General features: G+C 48.5%; 1 protein-coding gene across 2 annotated transcripts in view; it reads left to right on the forward strand.

Moving 5' to 3' along the window:
• LOC121553453 (receptor-type tyrosine-protein phosphatase R) overlaps positions 1-27,254 on the forward strand; it is a 101,268-nt gene that overhangs the window by 57,432 nt on the left and 16,582 nt on the right. For both annotated transcript variants that reach the window (XM_041866580.2, XM_041866571.2), the window contains 5 exons: positions 270-514; positions 9,195-9,384; positions 9,928-10,012; positions 16,176-16,255; positions 25,418-25,555. In XM_041866580.2, coding sequence (XP_041722514.1) covers positions 270-514; positions 9,195-9,384; positions 9,928-10,012; positions 16,176-16,255; positions 25,418-25,555 — 738 coding nt within the window. The remainder of the gene's footprint in view (positions 1-269; positions 515-9,194; positions 9,385-9,927; positions 10,013-16,175; positions 16,256-25,417; positions 25,556-27,254) is intronic.

The raw sequence follows: 27,254 nt of genomic DNA on the forward strand, positions 1-27,254 counted from the left end.
GAAAGGTCGGCTGGTTAGAATACCCCGAGCTGACAAGGTGAAAAATCAGTTGATGTGCCATTTTTGCAAGGCACTTAACCCTAATTTGCTTCAGGGGTGCCTTACTGACCCTGGAAAACAACGCATTTCATTGTACCTAACTGGTGTATGTGACAATAAAACATATTTCTTTCTACTCTGAGATGTTTTGTGAATACTGGCGCTGGTTTTATCTTAGTAACGATGTATGCCCGAAGCTAACCTAATGGTGTGTTGTCATCAATCCCCAGGTCCCCTTCTCTAGCAGCATGGTGCAGGTGGAGCCCGCACCCCCTTCTACGCCCACATCCATACCTACACCCAGAGCTTGCCGTCCTCCACCCATCACCCCCACCCCCATCCCTGTCGCCACCAACACCAACACCTCCAGCTCCAGCTGTGGTCCTCCGCAGCTCCCCCCAGCCCACGAGAAACCCTGCCTGTCAGCCAACCCCTCTCCCTTCAGGATGAAGCCTGCCGCTTGCCTCCAGGAGAGGTGAGTGGATACTGGTGGTGATACTAAATATGGACACTCAATGTTCATCTGTGTTGGACAAAACCGATGAGCGTTCTGTATAAAAGGACTAGGACAATACTGGTTCTTGTTTGCTCATAAAAAGAAGCAACAGTGGTGGGGGTTCAGTTGTCCACCAAATCATCTCACAATGCTTCTGGGTTGAAAGACTGAAAGAGGCCTATGTAACCGTTTTCATTGGATAAGCTTTTTGATTCAGTGCCACTGAATTATGACACTGTCAAACGACAATATGTCATTCTGTCATAAGGCATCAGTAGAAGGAAGCTACTAAAAGCCTGATTGTCCCAGAGCCGGATAGTCTCTCTCCATATCTGGGCAGTAGCCTAAAGCCTGATTGTCCCAGAGCTGGAGAGTCTCTCTCCATATCTGGGCAGTAGTCTAAAGCATGATTGTTCCAGAGCTGAAAGGTCTCTCTCCATAGCTGGGCTGTAGTCTAAAGCCTGATTGTCCCAGAGCTGGAGAGTCTCTCTCCATATCTGGGCTGTAGTCTAAAGCATGATTGTCCCAGAGCTGGAGAGTCTCTCTCCATATCTGGGCAGTAGTCTAAAGCATGATTGTTCCAGAGCTGAAAGGTCTCTCTCCATAGCTGGGCTGTAGTCTATATGAGGTCAGGGCAGGGTTTGGTTGGATGTTGGCGGCCAATCAAGAACTGTCCTAGTGACACAAAAAACGGATGGACGGGGGGAGAGGACGTGGAGGAGGGGGGAAGGAGGGGAGGAGGGGAAGGAGGGGAGGAGGGGAGGAGGGGGAAGGAGTGGAGGAGGGGATAGAGGGGGAAGGAGGGGAGGAGGGGGAAGGAGGAGAGGAGGGGAGGAGTGGAGAAGGGTACAGAGGGGGAAGGCAGGCGGAAAGGAGGGGAGGAGGGGATAGAGGTGGAAGGAGGGGGAAGGAGGGGAGGAGGGGAGGAGGGGAGGAGTGGAGAAGGGGATAGAGGGGGAAGGAGGGGAGGAGGGGATAGAGGGGGGAGGAGGGGAGGAGGGGAGGAGTGGAGAAGGGGATAGAGGGGGAAGGAGGGGAGGAGTGGAGAAGGGAATAGAGGGGGAAGGGGGGGAGGAGGGGATAGAGGGGGGAGGAGGGGAGGAGGGGATAGAGGGGGAAGGCAGGGGAAAGGAGGGGAGATGTCTAAAGTCTTTAATGCTCTTCCTCTCTGGCTTGACTTTAGAAGAACACTGTAACTGTAAGTGATGTCTGGAAAACTATCCCCTGCTGCTTTTAACTACACAGAGAGACACACAGAGAGAAACAGAGAGTGAGAAAGAGAGAGACACACAGAGAGAGACACACGGAGAGACAGAGAGAGAGAGAGAGACACACAGAAAGAGGCAGAGAGAGAGACACACAGAGAGAGACACAGAGAGAGAGAGAGAGAGAGAGAGAGAGAGAGAGAGAGAGAGACAGAGACAGGGAGAGACACAGAGAGATACAGAGAGAGAAACAGAGAGAGAGACAGAGAGAGAGACACAGAGAGAGACACAGAAAGAGACAGAGAGAGAGAGAGAGACAGAGAGAGAGAGAGAGAGAGAGAGAGAGAGAGAGAGAGAGAGAGAAGAGCGAGAGACAGACAGACAGAGAGAGAGAGACAAAGAGAGAGACAGAGAGCGAGAGAGACAGAGACAGAGAGAAACACAGAGAGAGACAGAGACAGAGAGAGAGAGAGAGAGAGAGAGAGAGAGACAGAGACAGAGACAGAGACAGAGACAGGGAGAGACACAGAGAGATACAGAGAGAGAAACAGAGAGAGAGACAGAGAGAGAGACACAGAGAGAGACACAGAAGAGAGAGAGAGAGAGAGAGACAGAGAGAGAGAGAGAGAGAGAGAGAGAGAGAGAGAGAGAGAGAGAGAGAGAGAGAGATAGAGAGACAGAGAGACAGAGAGAGACAGAGAGAGACAGAGAGAGACAGAGAGCGAGAGAGAGAGAGACAGAGAGATACAGAGAGAGAAACAGAGAGAGAGACAGAGAGAGAGACACAGACAGAGACACAGAAAGAGACAGAGAGAGAGAGAGAGAGAGAGAGAGAGAGAGAGAGAGAGAGAGAGAGAGAGAGAGAGAGAGAGAGAGAGAGAGACAGACAGAGAGAGAGAGAGACAAAGAGAGAGACAGAGAGCGAGAGAGACAGAGACAGAGAGAAACACAGAGAGAGACAGAGAGAGAGAGAGAGAGAGAGAGAGAGAGAGAGTTATAGAACCCATTGCCCTTTATGGTTGTGAGGTCTGGGGTCCGCTCACCAACCAATAATCACAAAATGGGACAAACACCAAATTGAGACTCTGCATGCAGAATTCTGCAAAAACATCCTCCGTATACAACGTAAAACACCAATTAATGCATGCAGAGCAGAATTAGGCCAATACCCGCTAATTATCAAAATCCAGAAAAGAGCCGTTAAATTCTATAACCACTTAAAAGGAAACGATTCCCAAACCTTCCATAACAAAGCCATCACCTACAGAGATATGAACTTGGAGAAGAGTCCCCTAAGTAAGCTGGTCCTGGGGCTCTGTTCACAAACACAAACAGACCCCACAGAGCTCCAGGACAACAACAACAACAATAACAACACAATTAGACCCAACCAAATCATGAGAAAACAAAAAGATAATTAGTTGACACATTGGAAAGAACAAACAAAAAAACAGAGCAAACTAGAATGCTATTTGGCCCTAAACAGAGAGTACACAGTGGCAAAATACCTGACCACTGTGACTGACCCAAACTTAAGGAAAGCTTTGACTATGTACAGACTCAGTGAGCATAGCCTTGCTATTGAGAAAGGCCGCCGTAGGCAGACCTGGCTCTCAAGAGAAGACAGGCTATGTGCACACTGCCCACAAAATGAGGTGGAAACTGAGCTGCACTTCCTAACCTCCTGCCAAATGTATGAACATATTAGAGACACATATTTCCCTCAGATTACAGCGATCCATAAAGAATTCGAAAACAAACCCAATTTTGATAAACTCCCTTATCTACTGGGTGAAAAACCACAGTGTGCCATCACAGCTGCAAGATTTGTGACCTGTTGCCACAAGAAAAGGGCAACCAGTGAAGAACAAACACCATTGTAAATACAACCCATATTTATGTTTATTTATTTTCCCATTTGTACTTGAACTATTTGCACATTGTTACAACACTGTATATATACATAATATGACATTTGAAATGTCTTTATTATTTTGGAACTTCTGAGTGTAATGTTTACTGTTAATATTTATTGTTTATTTCACTTTTGTTTACTATCTACTTCACTTGCTTTGGCAATGTTAACATACGTTTCCCATGCCAATAAAGCCCTTACCTTGAAATTGAATTGAATTGAATTGAGAGAGAGAGAGAGAGAGAGAGAGAGTGAGAGAGAGAGAGAGAGAGAGACACACACAGAGAGACACAGAGAGACACACAGAGAGAGACACAGAGAGAGACACAGAGAGAGAGACACACAGAGAGACAGAGAGAGACAGAGAGAGAGACAGAGAGCGCGAGAGAGAGAGACAGAGGCAGGGAGAGACACAGAGAGATACAGAGAGAGAAACAGAGAGAGAGACAGAGAGAGAGACACAGAGAGATACACAGAAAGAGAGAGAGAGACAGAGAGAGAGAGAGAGAGAGAGAGAGAGAGAGAGAGAGAGAGAGAGAGAGAGAGAGAGACAGAGAGAGACACAGAGAGAGACAGAGAGAAACACAGAGAGAGAGAGAGAGAGAAGAGAGAGAGAGAGACACAGAGAGACACAGAGAGACACAGAGAGACACAGAGAGACACAGACATGGAGAGAGAGAGAGAGACAGAGAGAGAGACAGAGAGACACAGCGAGAAAGACAGAGAGAAACAGGGAGACACAGTGAGAAAAACAGAGAGCGACAGAGAGACACAGAGAGAGAGACAGAGAGAGACAGAGAGAGAGACACAGAGAGAGAGACACAGAGAGACAGAGAGAGAGATACACCAAGAGAGACACAGAGAGCGAGAGAGAGAGAGACACAGAGAGAGACAGAGAGAGACAGAGAGAAAGACAGAGAGAGAGAGACAGAGAGAGAGACACAGAGAGACAGAGAGAGAGATACACCAAGAGAGACACAGAGAGAGAGACACAGAGAGAGAGAGACACAGAGAGAGACAGAGAGAGAGACAGAGAGAGAGACACAGAGAGAGACAGAGAGAGAGAGACACAGAGAGAGACAGAGAGAGAGACACAGAGAGAGAGACACAGAGAGAGACACACAGAGAGAGACAGAGAGAGACACAGAGAGAGACAGAGAGAGACAGAGAGACACAGAGAGACACAGAGAGAAAAAGAGAGACACAGAGAGAGAGACAGAGAGACAGAAAGAGAGACAGAGAGACAGAGAGAGAGACAGAGAGAGAGACAGAGAGAGAGATACACCAAGAGAGACACAGAGAGCGAGAGAGAGAGAGAGAGAGACACAGAGAGAGAGACACAGAGAGAGACAGAGAGAGAGACAGAGAGAGACACAGAGAGAGACAGAGAGAGAGAGAGAGAGAGAGAGAGAGAGAGAGAGAGAGAGAGAGAGAGAGAGAGAGAGAGAGACAGAGAGAGACAGAGAGAAAAAGAGAGACACAGAGAGACACAGAGAGACACAGAGAGACACAGAGAGAAAAAGAGAGACACAGAGAGAGACACAGAGAGACACAGAGAGAGACACAGTTTGAATGGTCTAGACTAGAGCCCTCAAATTCTAATCTGGACCTGGAAGACAGTTCCACTGCTTTAAAACAATCAGGGGCTGATTTAGACCTGGGACACCAGGTGGATGTAATTAAATATCAGGTAGAACAGAAAATCAGCAGTAGGCCGGACCTCGTAGGGTAAGATTTGAATGCCCCTGGTCTAGAGATTGAAACTGGTTTGAAGACATTTGAAGAGGTTTTCATCGTGCATTTCCATCAAGCAGATTAGTTGTTGTAGCTACACACAAAATGATTGTATCATCTCCCGGCAGTAACTTCTGGGTTATGTTATCACATCCCTCTGCACTCAGGTGAACTGTTACATGCTGGCCGGAGTCTAGAGGCATTGAACCATGGTACTTTCCCCCGACCTCTAACATCTGATTGTGTTATGTGGCAGGTGTTCTCCGTAGCGTACGTGTAGATCGAGGGGTAGACCACCTCTGCTGCCTTAGTCTGAGGTAGGAGAGAACAGGAAGGAGGAGGAGGAGGAGGGGGGAGAGGAGGGAAGGAGGAGGAGGAGGGGGGAGAGGAGACGGAGGAGGTAGAGGGAAGGAGGAGGAGGAGGGGAGAGGAGGGAAGGAGGAGGAGGAGAGGACTTCTTGGTTCTTTCTCAATTAATCATACCTCGATTCCTCACCTCTTCTCCTCACCTCCTTCTCAAAACCCATTGGAGGAGAAGGTTCATGGTCCCTCCCCTCGGACCTTCTCCTCTAATACGGTTGAGAAGGAGGTGAGGAGAGAGGGTGCGAGGAATCGAGGAAAGATGAATTGAGATTGAGGCCTTATGTTCTTCTCCTTCAGTTGAGAGGGTTCATAGTCACAAGTCATCCTGACATTTATAAGAAGGAAGTGGGAGAGTGTTCCGGAACACGGCTCTATCTGGAATGTTCTTTATTTAAAACAATGAACTATGATAAAATACAATGAGAGAGCATTTCACTGGCAGGGGTCTTATGGTTATAGATACATATGATTTTTGGAATATTGTCAAGCGCTTTGGAACATTTTCGAGTGCTGTTTGAGAACGCCTGATAACGCTCAGGTCTGCGGAAGAGAGGACACTGAATGTGTATTTACTCTATATACAGTTGAAGTCAGAAGTTTACATACACTTAGGTTGGAATCATTAAAACTAGTTTTTCAACCACTCCACAAATGTCTTGTTAACAAACTATAATTTTGGCAAGTCAGTTAGGACATCTACTTTGTGCATGACACAAGTAATTTTTCCAACAATTGTTTACAGACAGATTATTTCACTTATAATTCACTGTATCACAATTCCAGTGGGTCAGAAGTTTACATACACTAAGTTGACTGTGCCTTTTAAACAGCTTGGAAAATTCCAGAAAATGATGTCATGGCTTTAGAAGCTTCTGATAGGCTAATTGACATAATTTGAGTCAATTGGAGGTGTACCTGTAACACCATTGGACCACGCAGCCGTCATACCGCTCAGGAAGGAGGCGCGTTCTGTCTCCTAGAGATGAACGTAGTTTGGTGCAAAAAGTACAAATCAATCCCAGAACAACAGCAAAGGACCTTGTGAAGATGCTGGAGGAAACAGGTACAAAAGTATCTATATCCACAGTAAAACGAGTCCTATATCGACATAACCTGAAAGGCCGCTCAGCAAGGAAGAAGCCACTGCTCCAAAACCGCCATAAAAAAGCCTGACTACGGTTTGCAACTGCACATGGGGACAAAGATCGTACTTTTTGGAGAAATGTCCTCTGGTCTGATGAAACAAAAATAGAACTGTTTGGCCATAATGACCATCATTATGTTTGGAGGAAAAAGGGGGATGCTTGCAAGCCGAAGAACACCATCCCAAACATGAAGCACGGGGGTGGCAGCATCATGCTGTGGGGAAGCTTTGCTGCAGGAGGGACTGGTGCACTTCACAAAATAGATGGCATCATGAGGAAGGAAAATTATGTGGATATATTGAAGCAACATCTCAAGACATCAGTCAGGAAGTTAAAGCTTGGTCGCAAATGGGTCTTCCAAATGGACAATGCATTCTTATTCAAGCATACTTCCAAAGTTGTGGCAAAATGGCTTAAGGACAACAAAGTCAAGGTATTGGAGTGGCCATCACAAAGCCCTGACCTCAATCCTATAGAACATTTGTAGGCAGAACTGAAAAAGCATGTGCGAGCAAGGAGGCCTACAAACCTGACTCAGTTACACCAGCTCTGTCAGGAGGAATGGGCCAAAATTCACCCAACTTATTGTGGGAATCTTGTGGAAGGCTACCCAAAACGTTTGACCCAAGTTAAACAATTTAAAGGCAATGCTACCAAATACTAATTGAGTGTATGTAAACTTCTGACCCACTGGGAATGTGATGAAATAAATAAAAGCTGAAATAAATCATTCTCTCTACTATTATTCTGACATTTCACATTCTTAAAATAAAGTGGTGATCCTAACTGACCTAAGACGGGGAATTTTTACTAGGATTAAATGTCAGGAATTGTGGAAAAACTGAGTTTAAATGTATTTGGCTAAGGTGTATGTAAACTTCCAACTTCAACTGTAAATGTGGGTTAGAATGTATCTATTATTTGAGAAGAAGAGGAAACACATCAACGCTATCATCAGTATATATTTTTTAAACAATATACACTTAGAAACCTGAGGAGTGGAAAGAACCTTGCAGGCCAGGGAGAGGTTGGCCAGGGAAAGGTTGGCCAGGGAAAGGTTGGCCAGGGAAAGGTTGGCCAGGGAAAGGTTGGCCAGGAATCCGCAATATGCCATCTTCTGCTGTGACTAGTGGTGACATTCCAATGACCTTCTGGTTATTGTCAAGTAAAACCCTATAGAGAGACAGTGACCACCAGCCCTAACCCATGCCTCCACTGCCTCTCTAAATAGGCTGCCATTTGGGCTCAGACCAGCAGAACAAAAGGGAAAGGCGTGACTCTCTGACAGGAAACTGGCTACTTCCTGAGCCGCCATTGGGGCTGATTGTTGCAGGACTGCGGTTCAGAGTGGACACACAACAGTGAATGTCTGGTCCAGACTGAAACACACCAGACGACAGTGGCCAGCCATAATGCCGTTTAGTCTGTGCTCTGCATTCAGTGTCAACAACTGAGAAAACAGAGATATGCTGGTCTCTGCATTGTTGAAGCTTTTTGGCAAAATTGTCATCGAGATCATACAAAGGCTGAGCAGCAAGATGGGGAGAGAGAGAGCGAGAGAGAGAGAGAGAGAGAGAGAGAGAGAGAGAGAGAGAGAGAGAGAGAGAGAGAGAGAGAGAGAGAGAGAGAGAGATTTAGAACACATCCTGTTGTAAAGTATTCTGTTAGATAATCCATCCAATGGATTTACTATCACTGAGGCCAGTAGTCCTAGATCACCAGGAAGAGAAGGGATGTGCGTGTGTGTGTGTGTGCGTTTGTGTGTGAGAGTGTATACTGTATGTATGCGTGTGCGTGTGTGTCTGCATATGTGTGTGCGTGCATGTCTGTATTCATCTGTGCATGTGCGTGCGCGCGCATGTGTGTTTTATAGCTGGTGTCAGGGTCAGAAAGACCTGTCTCCGTGGTGATTGGTCATTAGCCAGAGTGTGTTCTAGAATGTTAACAGTTTTGTTGTTGTTCTGGAAGTCCAGCCAACCGGGACCGGACGCCATATTTACCCCCCTCTGATTGGGCCAGGGTAAACAATGAGAAGGTGATGTTATGTGGGCGTGCGAAAAGACCAACACATTTGTCCTTCAGCAGATGACGAGGGACAAAAAAAAGATAGTCCAGTCCAGTTCAACAAGTGTTCCCTTGATTAGCCAGTTACGGTAATGTGTTGGCCCTGTTGCTAGGCAGAATACTGTTTGTTTATGATCCTAATCAACTCTGTCCATAGAAACACCACAGAAACACATTCGGAGAAAAGGAAACGACAACAATGTTCGTGTAAATGTGTGTTTTTTGTCCTGTAGGAGAGGTTCCAACGTATCCTTAGTGCTGGACATGTCCTCCCTGGCAGCGGTGGAGCCCCTGAACGGTGGGGTGGTGACCCCCAGAGAGAGGGCTACTCAGGAGTACCTGCAGTCAGCCGGCCGGACCCTGTCCAGACAGCAGCTACGAGACGTGGTGCTCAACACACAGACGCTACACGCAGAGTTCGCTGTGAGTGGAATGAACACACGCGTGCACGGCACACACACAGACACACACACACACATACATGCTCAACACAAACACACACACATGCATGCCACTGGTGGCACTTTAAGTGGGGATGATAGGATCATAGTAATGGCTGGAACAGAATGAATGCAATGGTATCAAACATCAAACACCTGGTTTTCCATTGAGTTTGATACCATTGCATTCTCTCCATTCCATCCATTATGATGAGCTGTTCTCCCCTCACCAGCCTCCTGTGATGCATGCTCAACACACACACAAACACAGCTATGAGACGTGGTGCTCAACACACAGACGCTAAATGCCGGGTTCGTTGTGAGTGAACAAAACTTTCACACAACCACCACACAACGTTGTGTTCCTGTCAACAACTTGATTATCAACTCTGTAATTCAAGGCCAGATAGCCCATTTTATTTTGTATGTGGAACAATCCACCTCAACATTTATGGGTTATTTAAACCAATTGATTCATGAGTTAATTGTGTCTTTGTTGTCCGGTTTTCTTCATGTTCTTCTTCAGGAAATCCCAATGAACTTTGTGGATCCAAAGGAGATGGACATTTCCAGTCATGGAACCAAAAACAGATACAAGACAATACTGCCAAGTAAGTATATTAGCTTTTTAATATGTACTAGTTAATTAAGCAATAAGGCCCGAGGGGGTGTGGTAAATGGCCAATATACTACGGCTAAGGGCTGTTCTTACGCACAACGCAACGCCTGGACACAGCCCTTAGCCGTGGTATATTGGCCATATACCACAAATGCCCGAGGTGCCTTATTGCTATTATAAACTGGTTACCAACGTAATTAGAGCAGTAAAAATAAATGTTTTGTCATACCCGTGGTATACAGTCTGATATGCCACAGCTTTCAGCCAATCAGCATTCAGGGCTGGAACCACCCAGTTTATAATGACTATTTGACCACACCCCACAGAACCACAACCTGTTGTGCGGTCCGCAGACTAAGGCTATGGTGTTAATGTGAGGGGGCAGTGTTATGTCGCAGTAGATTAGGCCTGTCTATCTCACACAGCAGCAGTTCTGTCAACCAGTCACTGTCTGTTATTGTCAACCTTTGGCCTCAAAAACACACACACACACACACACACACACACACACACATACATACACACACACACACACATTCTCTGAAATGCATGATACATTGTTGTTTACAGCATGTGATTGGCCGGTCGACCTCACCGTTGCTAAGCAACACTGAATACGCCCGCACCCCTTACAACCAAACACCACGGTCAACCGTCACAACCTCTCCTGGTCATAAAGGAAGTGTTTTAGTGCTGTCCTGTCTGGTTGGTTAGCCTGGTGGACGGAGTGGGCGGAGTTAAGGGGTCAAAGATGACCAAAACGTTAATGTCTGAGATGAACTGTTCCTTCCTGCTACCTTAAAGAGCCTCTGTCTGCTTCCCAGATGGCGCCCTATACCCTATATAGTCCTGTGGGACCCTGATCAAAAGTAGTGCACTAAATAGGGAATAGGGTGTCATTTGTGACGTATCCTCTATGAAGGATGATACCGTTAGAGTTCTGCTCTGCTTGGACGTCCTGTTCTCTCCGGCCAGATGCCAGAGGTGTGTGTGTGTGTGTGTGTGTGTGTATGTGTGTGTGTGGGTGTGTGTGTGTGTGTGTGTGTGTGTGTGTGTGTGTGTGTGTGTGTGTGTGTGTGTGTGTGTGTGTGTGTGTGTGTGTGTGTGTGTGTGGGTGTGTGTGTGTGTGGGTGTGGGTGTGAGTGTGTGGGGGTGTGCTCCCGTCTGCCAGCTCTCATCACAGATGACATCATTATATAATGAAAAGACAGACAGGTTGGAATGTTATTGTCTTCCTGTTCACACCCACCTTGGAACGTTATCAGGCTTCCTGTCGGAACCAGCAGTCTTCCTTCAGCAAATTGGATGTAGTCTATCACAGTGCCATCCGTTTTGTCTCCAAAGCCCCATACACTACCCACCACTGTGACCTGTACGCTCTTGTTGGCTGGTCCTCACTACATGTTCGTCGTCAAACCCACTGGCTCCAGGCCATCTATAAATCACTGCTAGGCAAATCCCCGCCTTATCTTAGCTCATTGGTCACCATAGCAGCACCCACCCGTAGTCTGCGCTCCAGCAGGTATATCTCACTGGTCATTCCCAAAGCCAACACCTCCTTTGGCCGCCATTCCTTCCAGTTCTCTGCTGCCAATGACTGGAACGAATTGCAAAAATCTCTGAAGCTGGAGACTCTTATCTCCCTCAATAACTTTAAGCATCAGTTGTCAGAGCACCTTACCGATCACTGCACCTGTACACAGCCCATCTGAAATTAGCCCACCCAACTACCTCATCCCTATATTGTTATTTATTTTGCTCTTTTGCACCCCAGTATCTCTATTTGCACATAATCTCTTGCACATCTAGCATTCCAGTGTTAATACTATTGTAATTATTTTGCACTATAGCCTATTTATTGCCTTACCTCCATAACTTGCTACATTTGCACACACTGTATATATATTTTCTGTTGTATTTTTGACTTTATGTTTTTTACCCCATATGTAACTCTGTGTTGTTTTTATTGCACTGCTTTGCTTTATCTTGGCCAGGTCGCAGTTGTAAATGAGAACCTGTTCTCAACTGGCTTACCTGGTTAAATAAAGGTGAAATAAAAAAAATAAAAAAATAAAAATAAAAAAATACGCAGAGCAGAGAGGGGTCTGGGGTTGGGGTCTGTTGGGGTTGGGGTCTGGGGTTGGGGTGTGGTGTTGGGGTGTGGGTTATCAATAGTCCAGAGGCGGGGTTCCTTCTGTCCAATGTACCGAAGCAATGCTAAGGAACAGTCCAGCTAGAACACTCCAGACAGAACAGTCCAGACAGAACAGTCCAGACAGAACAGTCCAGACAGAACAGTCCAGACAGAACAGTCCAGACAGAACATTCCAGACAGAGCACTCCAGACAGAACACTCCAGACAGAACACTCCAGACAGAACAGTCCAGACAGAACACTCCAGACAGAACATTCCAGACAGAGCACTCCAGACAGAACACTCCAGACAGAACACTCCAGACAGAACATTCCAGACAGAACATTCCAGACAGAGCACTCCAGACAGAACACTCCAGACAGAACACTCCAGACAGAACATTCCAGACAGAGCACTCCAGACAGAACACTCCAGACAGAACAGTCCAGACAGAACACTTCAGACAGAACACTCCAGACAGAACACTCCAGACAGAACACTCCAAACAGAACAGTCCAGACAGTACACCCCAGACAGAGCACTCCAGACAGAGCACTCCAGACAGAACACTCCAGACAGAACTTCAGACAGAACACTCCAGACATAACAGTCCAGACAGAACAGTCCAGACAGAACACTCCAGACGGAAGACTTCAGACAGAACACTTCAGACAGAACACTCCAGACAGAACACCCCAGACAGAGCACTCCAGACAGAGCACTCCAGACAGAACACTCCAGACAGAACTTCAGACAGAACACTCCAGACATAACAGTCCAGACAGAACAGTCCAGACAGAACACTCCAGACGGAAGACTTCAGACAGAACACTTCAGACAGAACACTCCAGACAGAACACTCCATACAGAACACTCCAGACAGAACACTTCAGACAGAACACTCCAGACAGAACACTTCAGACAGAACACTCCAGACAGAACACTCCAGACAGAGGACTCCAGACAGAACACGCCAGACAGAACTTCAGACAGAACACTCCAGACAGAACACTCCAGACAGAACAGTCCAGACAGAACACTCCAGACAGAACACTCCAGACAGAACACTTCAGACAGAACACTCCAGACAGAACACCCCAGACAGAGCACTCCAGACAGAGCACTCCAGACAGAACACTCCAGACAGAACTTCAGACAGAACACTCCAGACATAACAGTCCAGACAGAACAGTCCAGACAGAACACTCCAGACGGAAGACTTCAGACAGAACACTTCAGACAGAACACTCCAGACAGAACACTCCAGACAGAACACTCCAGACAGAACACTTCAGACAGAACACTCCAGACAGAACACTTCAGACAGAACACTCCAGACAGAACACTCCAGACAGAGGACTCCAGACAGAACACGCCAGACAGAACACGCCAGACAGAACACTCCAGACAGAACACTCCAGACAGAACAGTCCAGACAGAACACTCCAGACAGAACACTCCAGACAGAACACTCCAGACAGAACAATCCAGACAGAACACTCCAGACAGAACAGTCCAGACAGAACACTCCAGACAGAACACTCCAGACAGAACAAGTCATCTTGAACTAAGAAGTAGAGAAGAAACAGGATGGAGTGAGGCAAGGTGTTCTTACTCTGTGACAGACTGTAAAGACATGTTAGTGGGTCATTTCCTGTCCTGTCCACATGCATGGTCTGAGACGGGCTGTCCATCAAAGCCTTGTGAGAAATGTCTAATGGAGGTAGAGGAAGAATATGGATTGAGTGAGGCAATGTGTTGTTTACTTGGTGACAAACTGATGTAATGTTCAGTCCAGACTTGACAAACTGCCCGACTTGACAGACATGTGCTAGACTTGAAAGACGTGCCAGAGAACAAAAGAACGTGTTATGGTGCTATTTCCTGTCCTGGCCTATCCTGTCTTGTACACAAGCATTGACTGTACTATACTGAGCTACTGTCCATCAAAACCTTTACACTGGAACCCCCAGTCACTAACAGATCTATCTGATTCCAATAGCTGGAACCCCCAGTCACTAACAGATCTACAGTACCAGTCAAAGGTTTGGACACACCTACTCATTCTAGGGTGTTTCTTTATTTTTACTATTTTCTACATTGTAGAATAATAGTGAAGACATCAAAACTATGGAATAACACATATGGAATCATGTAGTAACCAAAACAGTGTTAAACAAATCAAATTATATTTTATATTTAAGATTCTTCAAATAGCCACCCCTTGCCTTGATGACAGCTTTGCACACTCTTGGCATTCTCTCAACCAGCTTCATGAGGTCATCACCTGGAATTCATTTCAATTAACAGGTGTGTCTTCTTAATAGTTCATTTGTGGTATTTTTTTCCTTCTTAATGCGTTTGAGCCAATCAGTTGTTTTGTGACAAGGTAGGGGGGGTATACAGAAGAGAGCCCTATTTGGGAAAAGACCAAGTCCATATTATGGCAGCCCATATAAGCAAAGAGAAACAACAGTCTATCATACTTTAAGATATGAAGTCAGTCAATACGGAACATTTCAAGAACTTTGAACGTTTCTTCAAGTGCAGTCGCAAAAACCATCAAGCGCTATGATGAAACTGGCTCTCATGAGGACTGCCACAGGAATGGTAGACCCAGAGTTACCTCTGCTGCAGAGGATAAGTTCATTAGAGTTACCCGCCTCAGAAATTGCAGCCCAAATAAATGCTTCACAGAGTTCAAGTAACAGACACATCTCAACAACTGTTCAGAGGCGACTGTGTGAATCAGGCCTTCATGGTCGAATTGCTGCAAAGAAACCACTACTAAAGGACACTAATAAGAAGAAGAGACCTGCTTGGGCCAAGAAACATGAGCAATGGACATTAGACCGGTGGAAATGTGTCCTTTGGTCTGGAGTCTAAATTTGAGATTTTTGGTTCCAACTACCGTGTCTTTGTGAGACGCGGTGTGGGTGAATGGATGATTTCCGCATGTGTATTTCCCACCGTAAAGCATGGAGGAGGAGGTGTTATGGTGTTGGGGTGCTTTGCTGGTGACACTGTGATTTATTTAGAATTCAAGGCACACTTAACCAGCATGGCTACCACAGCATTCTGCAGCGATACGCCATCCCATCTGGTTTGGGCTTAGTGGGACTATCATTCATTTTTCAACAGGACAATGACCCAACACACCTCCAGGCTGTGTAAGGGCTATTTTACCAAGAAGGAGAGTGATGGAGTGCTGCATCAGATGGCCTGGCATCCACAATCCCCCGACCTCAAACCAATTGAGATGGTTTGGGATGAGTCGGATGGCAGAGTGAAGGAAAAGCAGCCAACAAGTGCTCAGCATATGTGGGAACTCCTTCAAGACTGTTGGAAAAGCATTCCAGGTGAAGCTGGTTGAGAGAATGCCAAGAGTGTGCAAAGCTGTCAGAATCTCAAATATAAAATATATTTTGATTTGTTTAACACTTCTTTGGTTACAACATGATTCCATATGTGTTATTTCATTATTTTGATGTCTTCACTATTATTGTACAATGTAAAAAATTGTAAAAATAAAGAAAAACCCTGGAATTAGTTGGTGTGTCCAAACTTTTGACTGGTACTGTATCTGATTCCAATAGCTGGAACCCTCCAGTCACTAACAGATCTATCTGATTCCAATAGCTGGAACCCTCCAGTCACTAACAGATCTATCTGATTCCAATAGCTGGAACCCTCCAGTCACTAACAGATCTATCTGATTCCAATAGCTGGAACCCCCAGTCACTAACAGATCTATCTGATTCCAATAGCTGGAACCCTCCAGTCACTAACAGATCTATCTGATTCCAATAGCTGGAACCCTCCAGTCACTAACAGATCTATCTGATTCCAATAGCTGGAACCCCCAGTCACTAACAGATCTATCTGATTCCAATAGCTGGAACCCCCAGTCACTAACAGATCTATCTGATTCCAATAGCTGGAACCCCCAGTCACTAACAGATCTATCTGATTCCAATAGCTGGAACCCCCAGTCACTAACAGATCTATCTGATTCCTTTAGATCCACATTCCAGAGTGATCCTGAGGACCAAGAGCTCCTTCGACCCTCTCAGCAGCTACATCAACGCCAACTACGTTAGGGTAAGTTACACACACACACACACACACACACACACACACACACACACACACACACACACACACACACACACACACACACACACACACACACACACACACACACACACACACACACACACACACACACACACACACACACACACACACACACACACACACACACACACATACACACACACACACACACACACACACACACACACACACACACACACTCATACGCATACACAGGCACGAACACAAGTACACAGACACACACACTTACAGACACAGACACAGACACACAGACATACACAGACACATACGCATGCACACACATATGCACGCGAACACAACACACCCACACACGCAAGCACACACACATGCATACACACACACACACACACACACACACACATACACACACACACATCAATGCAAATGACAGGGTAAGTTATTACAGCCTCCACCAGGTATGTGAGCCCACTGGGACTGTTCTGTTCGTGAACACATTGAATTGTGAACCCAACAAAAAAGAAGTGGTTGGAAACTATGTGAAACATCATAGCACTCTCATAATGAACAGGTAAAAAGCTTTCACTGAAAGTTGGCCGTACAGGTATGCATAGTCAGATTAAAACAGATTAGAGATTGAACTCATGAAACGTTGTAGTTCGATTTTTTTTCACTATCACACTTGATTCTAACTGATCATCTTTAGTGTAGCTTATGCAGTCATATTTCATATTACATGAAGTCATATCCCACTGTTGTTGAACTGAGTGGTGTGACATAAGACTTGGTTTGTTTAAAGTTATTGTTCCCTTTTAAGCAAACAACTTCAGGTCTTATCAGGTTCATACATCTTGGGAAAGAAAAGCGCAGCAGTGAGGCCGGGGGGATGGAGGACATTGTTTCGGATGTTTCCATGTAAGTCTATGGAGAGAACAGAGGGAGAAGGAGAGAGGCGGAGCCAGAGGAACTAGTGAACTCACTCTCCAATGGCCCGTTGGGCTGCAGATACAATAGGGTCACTTCCCCTGTAGTCACCGCAGGAAGCTCAACTATTAGGCCGTGTCCAAAATGGCACCCTATTCCCTATTTAGTGCACTACACTCTGGTCAAAAGTAGTGCACTATATAGGGAATAGGGTGCCATATGGGACACATTGCTCGTTTTCTTTTTCACACCGTAGAGGCCAATCAGACCTGCCGTGGTTTATCCTCCCTGGACAGTAGCTAGCGGTAATCAGCGTTCCACTGAGTCTAATCAGACCTGCCGTGGTTTATCCTCCCTGGACAGTAGCTAGCGGTAATCAGCGTTCCACTGAGTCTAATCAGACCTGCCGTGGTTTATCCTCCCTGGACAGTAGCTAGCGGTAATCAGCGTTCCACTGAGTCTAATCAGACCTGCCGTGGTTTATCCTCCCTGGACAGTAGCTAGCGGTAATCAGCGTTCCACTGAGTCTAATCAGACCTGCCGTGGTTTATCCTCCCTGGACAGTAGCTAGCGATAATCAGCGTTCCACTGAGTCTAATCAGACCTGCCGTGGTTTATCCTCCCTGGACAGTAGCTAGCGGTAATCAGCGTTCCACTGAGTCTAATCAGACCTGCCGTGGTTTATCCTCCCTGGACAGTAGCTAGCGGTAATCAGCGTTCCACTGAGTCTAATCAGACCTGCCGTGGTTTATCCTCCCTGGACAGTAGCTAGCGGTAATCAGCGTTCCACTGAGTCTAATCAGACCTGCCGTGGTTTATCCTTCCTGGACAGTAGCTAGCGGTAATCAGCGTTCCACTGAGTCTAATCAGACCTGCCGTGGTTTATCCTCCCTGGACAGTAGCTACGCGGTAATCAGCGTTCCACTGAGGCTAATCAGACCTGCCGTGGTTTATCCTCCCTGGACAGTAGCTAGCGGTAATCAGCGTTCCACTGAGTCTAATCAGACCTGCCGTGGTTTATCCTCCCTGGACAGTAGCTAGCGGTAATCAGCGTTCCACTGAGTCTAATCAGACCTGCCGTGGTTTATCCTCCCTGGACAGTAGCTAGCGGTAATCAGCGTTCCACTGAGTCTAATCAGACCTGCCGTGGTTTATCCTCCCTGGACAGTAGCTAGCGGTAATCAGCGTTCCACTGAGTCTAATCAGACCTGCCGTGGTTTATCCTCCCTGGACAGTAGCTAGCGGTAATCAGCGTTCCACTGAGTCTAATCAGACCTGCCGTGGTTTATCCTCCCTGGACAGTAGCTAGCGGTAATCAGCGTTCCACTGAGTCTAATCAGACCTGCCGTGGTTTATCCTCCCTGGACAGTAGCTAGCGGTAATCAGCGTTCCACTGAGTCTAATCAGACCTGCCGTGGTTTATCCTCCCTGGACAGTAGCTAGCGGTAATCAGCGTTCCACTGAGTCTAATCAGACCTGCCGTGGTTTATCCTCCCTGGACAGTAGCTAGCGGTAATCAGCGTTCCACTGAGTCTAATCAGACCTGCCGTGGTTTATCCTCCCTGGACAGTAGCTAGCGGTAATCAGCGTTCCACTGAGTCTAATCAGACCTGCCGTGGTTTATCCTCCCTGGACAGTAGCTAGCGGTAATCAGCGTTCCACTGAGTCTAATCAGACCTGCCGTGGTTTATCCTCCCTGGACAGTAGCTAGCGGTAATCAGCGTTCCACTGAGTCTAATCAGACCTGCCGTGGTTTATCCTCCCTGGACAGTAGCTAGCGGTAATCAGCGTTCCACTGAGTCTAATCAGACCTGCCGTGGTTTATCCTCCCTGGACAGTAGCTAGCGGTAATCAGCGTTCCACTGAGTCTAATCAGACCTGCCGTGGTTTATCCTCCCTGGACAGTAGCTAGCGGTAATCAGCGTTCCACTGAGTCTAATCAGACCTGCCGTGGTTTATCCTCCCTGGACAGTAGCTAGCGGTAATCAGCGTTCCACTGAGTCTAATCAGACCTGCCGTGGTTTATCCTCCCTGGACAGTAGCTAGCGGTAATCAGCGTTCCACTGAGTCTAATCAGACCTGCCGTGGTTTATCCTCCCTGGACAGTAGCTAGCGGTAATCAGCGTTCCACTGAGTCTAATCAGACCTGCCGTGGTTTATCCTCCCTGGACAGTAGCTAGCGGTAATCAGCGTTCCACTGAGTCTAATCAGACCTGCCGTGGTTTATCCTCCCTGGACAGTAGCTAGCGGTAATCAGCGTTCCACTGAGGCTAATCAGACCTGCCGTGGTTTATCCTCCCTGGACAGTAGCTAGCGGTAATCAGTGTTCCACTGAGTCTAATCTGACCTGCCGTGGTTTATCCTCCCTGGACAGTAGCTAGCGATAATCAGCGTTCCACTGAGGCTAATCAGACCTGCCGTGGTTTATCCTCCCTGGACAGTAGCTAGCGGTAATCAGCGTTCCACTGAGGCTAATCAGACCTGCCGTGGTTTATCCTCCCTGGACAGTAGCTAGCGGTAATCAGCGTTCCACTGAGTCTAATCAGACCTGCCGTGGTTTATCCTCCCTGGACAGTAGCTAGCAGGTAATCAGCGTTCCACTGAGGCTAATCAGACCTGCCGTGGTTTATCCTCCCTGGACAGTAGCTAGCGGTAATCAGCGTTCCACTGAGTCTAATCAGACCTGCCGTGGTTTATCCTCCCTGGACAGTAGCTAGCGGTAATCAGCGTTCCACTGAGTCTAATCAGACCTGCCGTGGTTTATCCTCCCTGGACAGTAGCTAGCGGTAATCAGCGTTCCACTGAGTCTAATCAGACCTGCCGTGGTTTATCCTCCCTGGACAGTAGCTAGCGGTAATCAGCGTTCCACTGAGGCTAATCAGACCTGCCGTGGTTTATCCTCCCTGGACAGTAGCTAGCGGTAATCAGCGTTCCACTGAGTCTAATCAGACCTGCCGTGGTTTATCCTCCCTGGACAGTAGCTAGCGGTAATCAGCGTTCCACTGAGTCTAATCAGACCTGCCGTGGTTTATCCTCCCTGGACAGTAGCTAGCGGTAATCAGCGTTCCACTGAGGCTAATCAGACCTGCCGTGGTTTATCCTCCCTGGACAGTAGCTAGCGGTAATCAGCGTTCCACTGAGTCTAATCAGACCTGCCGTGGTTTATCCTCCCTGGACAGTAGCTAGCGGTAATCAGCGTTCCACTGAGTCTAATCCGACCTGCCGTGGTTTATCCTCCCTGGACAGTAGCTAGCGGTAATCAGCGTTCCAGTGAGTCTAATCAGACCTGCCGTGGTTTATCCTCCCTGGACAGTAGCTAGCGGTAATCAGCGTTCCACTGAGGCTAATCAGACCTGCCGTGGTTTATCCTCCCTGGACAGTAGCTAGCGGTAATCAGCGTTCCACTGAGTCTAATCAGACCTGCCGTGGTTTATCCTCCCTGGACAGTAGCTAGCGGTAATCAGCGTTCCACTGAGGCTAATCAGACCTGCCGTGGTTTATCCTCCCTGGACAGTAGCTAGCGGTAATCAGCGTTCCACTGAGGCTAATCAGACCTGCCGTGGTTTATCCTCCCTGGACAGTAGCTAGCGGTAATCAGCGTTCCACTGAGTCTAATCAGACCTGCCGTGGTTTATCCTCCCTGGACAGTAGCTAGCGGTAATCAGCGTTCCACTGAGTCTAATCAGACCTGCCGTGGTTTATCCTCCCTGGACAGTAGCTAGCGGTAATCAGCGTTCCACTGAGTCTAATCAGACCTGCCGTGGTTTATCCTCCCTGGACAGTAGCTAGCGGTAATCAGCGTTCCACTGAGTCTAATCAGACCTGCCGTGGTTTATCCTCCCTGGACAGTAGCTAGCGGTAATCAGCGTTCCCACTGAGGCTAATCAGACCTGCCGTGGTTTATCCTCCCTGGACAGTAGCTAGCGGTAATCAGCGTTCCACTGAGTCTAATCAGACCTGCGGTTTATCCTCCCTGGACAGTAGCTAGCGGTAATCAGCGTTCCACTGAGGCTAATCAGACCTGCCGTGGTTTATCCTCCCTGGACAGTAGCTAGCGGTAATCAGCGTTCCACTGAGTCTAATCAGACCTGCCGTGGTTTATCCTCCCTGGACAGTAGCTAGCGGTAATCAGCGTTCCACTGAGTCTAATCAGACCTGCCGTGGTTTATCCTCCCTGGACAGTAGCTAGCGGTAATCAGCGTTCCACTGAGTCTAATCAGACCTGCCGTGGTTTATCCTCCCTGGACAGTAGCTAGCGGTAATCAGCGTTCCACTGAGTCTAATCAGACCTGCCGTGGTTTATCCTCCCTGGACAGTAGCTAGCGGTAATCAGCGTTCCACTGAGTCTAATCAGACCTGCCGTGGTTTATCCTCCCTGGACAGTAGCTAGCGGTAATCAGCGTTCCACTGAGTCTAATCAGACCTGCCGTGGTTTATCCTCCCTGGACAGTAGCTAGCGGTAATCAGCGTTCCACTGAGTCTAATCAGACCTGCCGTGGTTTATCCTCCCTGGACAGTAGCTAGCGGTAATCAGCGTTCCACTGAGTCTAATCAGACCTGCCGTGGTTTATCCTCCCTGGACAGTAGCTAGCGGTAATCAGCGTTCCACTGAGTCTAATCAGACCTGCCGTGGTTTATCCTCCCTGGACAGTAGCTAGCGGTAATCAGCGTTCCACTGAGTCTAATCAGACCTGCCGTGGTTTATCCTCCCTGGACAGTAGCTAGCGGTAATCAGCGTTCCACTGAGTCTAATCAGACCTGCCGTGGTTTATCCTCCCTGGACAGTAGCTAGCGGTAATCAGCGTTCCACTGAGTCTAATCAGACCTGCCGTGGTTTATCCTCCCTGGACAGTAGCTTGCGGTAATCAGCGTTCCACTGAGTCTAATCAGACCTGCCGTGGTTTATCCTCCCTGGACAGTAGCTAGCGGTAATCAGCGTTCCACTGAGTCTAATCAGACCTGCCGTGGTTTATCCTCCTGGACAGTAGCTAGCGGTAATCAGCGTTCCACTGAGTCTAATCAGACCTGCCGTGGTTTATCCTCCCTGGACAGTAGCTAGCGGTAATCAGCGTTCCACTGAGTCTAATCAGACCTGCCGTGGTTTATCCTCCCTGGACAGTAGCTAGCGGTAATCAGCGTTCCACTGAGTCTAATCAGACCTGCCGTGGTTTATCCTCCCTGGACAGTAGCTAGCGGTAATCAGCGTTCCACTGAGTCTAATCAGACCTGCCGTGGTTTATCCTCCCTGGACAGTAGCTAGCGGTAATCAGCGTTCCACTGAGTCTAATCAGACCTGCCGTGGTTTATCCTCCCTGGACAGTAGCTAGCGGTAATCAGCGTTCCACTGAGTCTAATCAGACCTGCCGTGGTTTATCCTCCCTGGACAGTAGCTAGCGGTAATCAGCGTTCCACTGAGTCTAATCAGACCTGCCGTGGTTTATCCTCCCTGGACAGTAGCTAGCGGTAATCAGCGTTCCACTGAGGCTAATCAGACCTGCCGTGGTTTATCCTCCCTGGACAGTAGCTAGCGGTAATCAGCGTTCCACTGAGTCTAATCAGACCTGCCGTGGTTTATCCTCCCTGGACAGTAGCTAGCGGTAATCAGCGTTCCACTGAGTCTAATCAGACCTGCCGTGGTTTATCCTCCCTGGACAGTAGCTAGCGGTAATCAGCGTTCCACTGAGGCTAATCAGACCTGCCGTGGTTTATCCTCCCTGGACAGTAGCTAGCGGTAATCAGCGTTCCACTGAGTCTAATCTGACCTGCCGTGGTTTATCCTCCCTGGACAGTAGCTAGCGATAATCAGCGTTCCACTGAGGCTAATCAGACCTGCCGTGGTTTATCCTCCCTGGACAGTAGCTAGCGGTAATCAGCGTTCCACTGAGGCTAATCAGACCTGCCGTGGTTTATCCTCCCTGGACAGTAGCTAGCGGTAATCAGCGTTCCACTGAGTCTAATCAGACCTTCCGTGGTTTATCCTCCCTGGACAGTAGCTAGCAGGTAATCAGCGTTCCACTGAGGCTAATCAGACCTGCCGTGGTTTATCCTCCCTGGACAGTAGCTAGCGGTAATCAGCGTTCCACTGAGTCTAATCAGACCTGCCGTGGTTTATCCTCCCTGGACAGTAGCTAGCGGTAATCAGCGTTCCACTGAGTCTAATCAGACCTGCCGTGGTTTATCCTCCCTGGACAGTAGCTAGCGGTAATCAGCGTTCCACTGAGTCTAATCAGACCTGCCGTGGTTTATCCTCCCTGGACAGTAGCTAGCGGTAATCAGCGTTCCACTGAGGCTAATCAGACCTGCCGTGGTTTATCCTCCCTGGACAGTAGCTAGCGGTAATCAGCGTTCCACTGAGTCTAATCAGACCTGCCGTGGTTTATCCTCCCTGGACAGTAGCTAGCGGTAATCAGCGTTCCACTGAGTCTAATCAGACCTGCCGTGGTTTATCCTCCCTGGACAGTAGCTAGCGGTAATCAGCGTTCCACTGAGGCTAATCAGACCTGCCGTGGTTTATCCTCCCTGGACAGTAGCTAGCGGTAATCAGCGTTCCACTGAGTCTAATCAGACCTGCCGTGGTTTATCCTCCCTGGACAGTAGCTAGCGGTAATCAGCGTTCCACTGAGTCTAATCAGACCTGCCGTGGTTTATCCTCCCTGGACAGTAGCTAGCGGTAATCAGCGTTCCAGTGAGTCTAATCAGACCTGCCGTGGTTTATCCTCCCTGGACAGTAGCTAGCGGTAATCAGCGTTCCACTGAGGCTAATCAGACCTGCCGTGGTTTATCCTCCCTGGACAGTAGCTAGCGGTAATCAGCGTTCCACTGAGTCTAATCAGACCTGCCGTGGTTTATCCTCCCTGGACAGTAGCTAGCGGTAATCAGCGTTCCACTGAGGCTAATCAGACCTGCCGTGGTTTATCCTCCCTGGACAGTAGCTAGCGGTAATCAGCGTTCCACTGAGGCTAATCAGACCTGCCGTGGTTTATCCTCCCTGGACAGTAGCTAGCGGTAATCAGCGTTCCACTGAGTCTAATCAGACCTGCCGTGGTTTATCCTCCCTGGACAGTAGCTAGCGGTAATCAGCGTTCCACTGAGGCTAATCAGACCTGCCGTGGTTTATCCTCCCTGGACAGTAGCTAGCGGTAATCAGCGTTCCACTGAGTCTAATCAGACCTGCCGTGGTTTATCCTCCCTGGACAGTAGCTAGCGGTAATCAGCGTTCCACTGAGTCTAATCAGACCTGCCGTGGTTTATCCTCCCTGGACAGTAGCTAGCGGTAATCAGCGTTCCACTGAGGCTAATCAGACCTGCCGTGGTTTATCCTCCCTGGACAGTAGCTAGCGGTAATCAGCGTTCCACTGAGTCTAATCAGACCTGCCATGGTTTATCCTCCCTGGACAGTAGCTAGCGGTAATCAGCGTTCCACTGAGGCTAATCAGACCTGCCGTGGTTTATCCTCCCTGGACAGTAGCTAGCGGTAATCAGCGTTCCACTGAGGCTAATCAGACCTGCCGTGGTTTATCCTCCCTGGACAGTAGCTAGCGGTAGTCAGCGTTCCACTGAGTCTAATCAGACCTGCCGTGGTTTATCCTCCCTGGACAGTAGCTAGCGGTAATCAGCGTTCCACTGAGGCTAATCAGACCTGCCGTGGTTTATCCTCCCTGGACAGTAGCTAGCGGTAATCAGCGTTCCACTGAGTCTAATCAGACCTGCCGTGGTTTATCCTCCCTGGACAGTAGCTAGCGGTAATCAGCGTTCCACTGAGTCTAATCAGACCTGCCGTGGTTTATCCTCCCTGGACAGTAGCTAGCGATAATCAGCGTTCCACTGAGTCTAATCAGACCTGCCGTGGTTTATCCTCCCTGGACAGTAGCTAGCGGTAATCAGCGTTCCACTGAGGCTAATCAGACCTGCCGTGGTTTATCCTCCCTGTACAGTAGCTAGCAACAATCAGCGTTCCAGTGAGTCTCCTGGGACTGAAATGGGTCATAGCAACACACATTCAGACAGAAATATTAACATCTAACGAATTGGTCTGCTGTCTAAACAACATTTCCATTCATTATGCCTTAACAAACTAGTCCCCAGTCTAGTGATGGTTTAAAAAAATATATAATTGGGCCAGTCCAGGATTCCTGTGTATCAGTCTGCAAATGGTCCTCTCTCCCTCCCTCTCTCCCTCCCCTCCTCTCTCTCTCCCTACCTCTCTCTCTCTCCCTCCCTCCCTACCTCTCTCTGTCCCTGCAGGGTTACCTAGGCGATGAGAAGGCTTACATTGCCACCCAAGGTCCCATGATCAACACAGTGAATGATTTCTGGCAGATGGCCTGGCAGGAAGACTGTCCTGTCATCGTCATGATCACCAAGCTCAGGGAGAAGAACGAGGTACGGGTAACACACACACAAACACGCAGACACACACACATGCACACATGCACACACTCACACACGCACACACATGCATTCACACACACGCACACACACACGCACACACACACGCACGTGCACATACGCATGCACACATTCACACACACTAGGGTTGAATAGCGGGAACCGGGTTACCGAGATTTCCCACCCAAACCCACTCTCTTTTCCCCAGGATAAATAACAGCGAGAAATCGGTCAATTATAATAAACTATTTATATGAATATGTCACGCCCTGACCTTGGAGATCCCTTTTATTCTCTAGTTGGTTAGGTCAGGGTGTGATTTGGGTGTCCATTCTAGGTTTTCTATTTCTTTGTTGGCCGGGTGTGGTTCCCAATCAGAGGCAGCTGTCGATCGTTGTCTCTGATTGGGGATCATACTTTTTCCCACCTTAGTTTGTGGGATCTTGTTTCTGGTTAGTAGCTGTGTAGCCTGCAGAACTTTACGTTTGTTAGTATTTTGTTGTTTTGTGTGTGTTCAGTTATTAAACTAATATGTTCGCATACCACGCTGCACCTTGGTCCGATCCTTCACTCAAAGTTCGTGACAGAAGATCCCACCACCAACGGACCAAGCAGCGTGGCCAGGAGGAGCAGACATGCCGGACACAGGTGGGGAAGACATTCTGGACATGGGAGGAGATATTGGCCGGAAAGGGACCCTGGGCGAAGGAGGAGACCCAGGCAGGAAGGGATCGCCTTCCATGTGAGCAGACGGAGGCAGCGAGGGAGGATCAACGGCGACTTCGTAGTTCACGACCACGTGGAGCCAGGTTTCAGACCAGAGCCAACTACCCGCTCTCGCTTTAAGGAGCGTGTGACTGTTCAGGAACCATGTAATGCGGAGATACGCACTGTGTCACCAGTGCGCCTTCACAGCCCAGTGCGTCCTGTGCCAGCGCCTCGCACTTGCTGTGCGAAGGTGAGCATTCAGCCAGGATGGGTTGTGTCGGCTCAACGCTCCTGGTCTCCAGTACGCCTCCTCTGTCCAGTATATCCTGCGCCGGTTATACGGACTGTGTCGCCAGTGCGCCTTCACAGCCCAGTGCGTCCTGTGCCAGCGCCCCGCACTTGCCTGGCTAAAGTGAGCATCCAGCCAGGACGGGTTGTGCCTGCTCCTCGCACCAGACCAGTGGTGCGTGTTCCCAGCCCGGTAAGGCCCGTGCCTGCTCCTCTCACCAAACCAATGGTGCGTGTCTCCAGTCCGGTACGGCTCGTGCCTGCTCCTCGCACTATATTTAGGGGGCGTGTTCCCAGCCCGGTACGGCCTGTGCCTGCTCCTCGCACCAGACCAGTGGTGCGTGTCCCCAGTCCGGTACGGCCCGTTCCAGCGCCACGCACCCAACATCCAGCAAGGGTCCTCTGCTCCACTCCGGTGCCAGAGCAGTCCGCTCCACCGGGGTCCAGTTCAACTCCGGTCAGCGGCTCCAGTGCTGGAGCAGCCTGCTCCACCGGTGTCTAGTCCAGCTCCGGTTATCTGCTCCCTACCAGAGCCGGGGCAGTCCGTTTCACCGGTGCCTAGTTCAGCTGCAGTTAGCTGCTCCACTCCTGTGCTGGAGCAGTCCGCTCCACCTGTGTTTAGTCCAGCTCCGGTTATCTGCTCTTCCCCCATGCCGGAGCCATCCGCTCCACCGGGGTCCGAGCCGGAGCCAGATGT

Source organism: Coregonus clupeaformis, chromosome 28 (assembly GCF_020615455.1).
Source record: "Coregonus clupeaformis isolate EN_2021a chromosome 28, ASM2061545v1, whole genome shotgun sequence".
Lineage (NCBI taxonomy): Eukaryota > Metazoa > Chordata > Actinopteri > Salmoniformes > Salmonidae > Coregonus > Coregonus clupeaformis.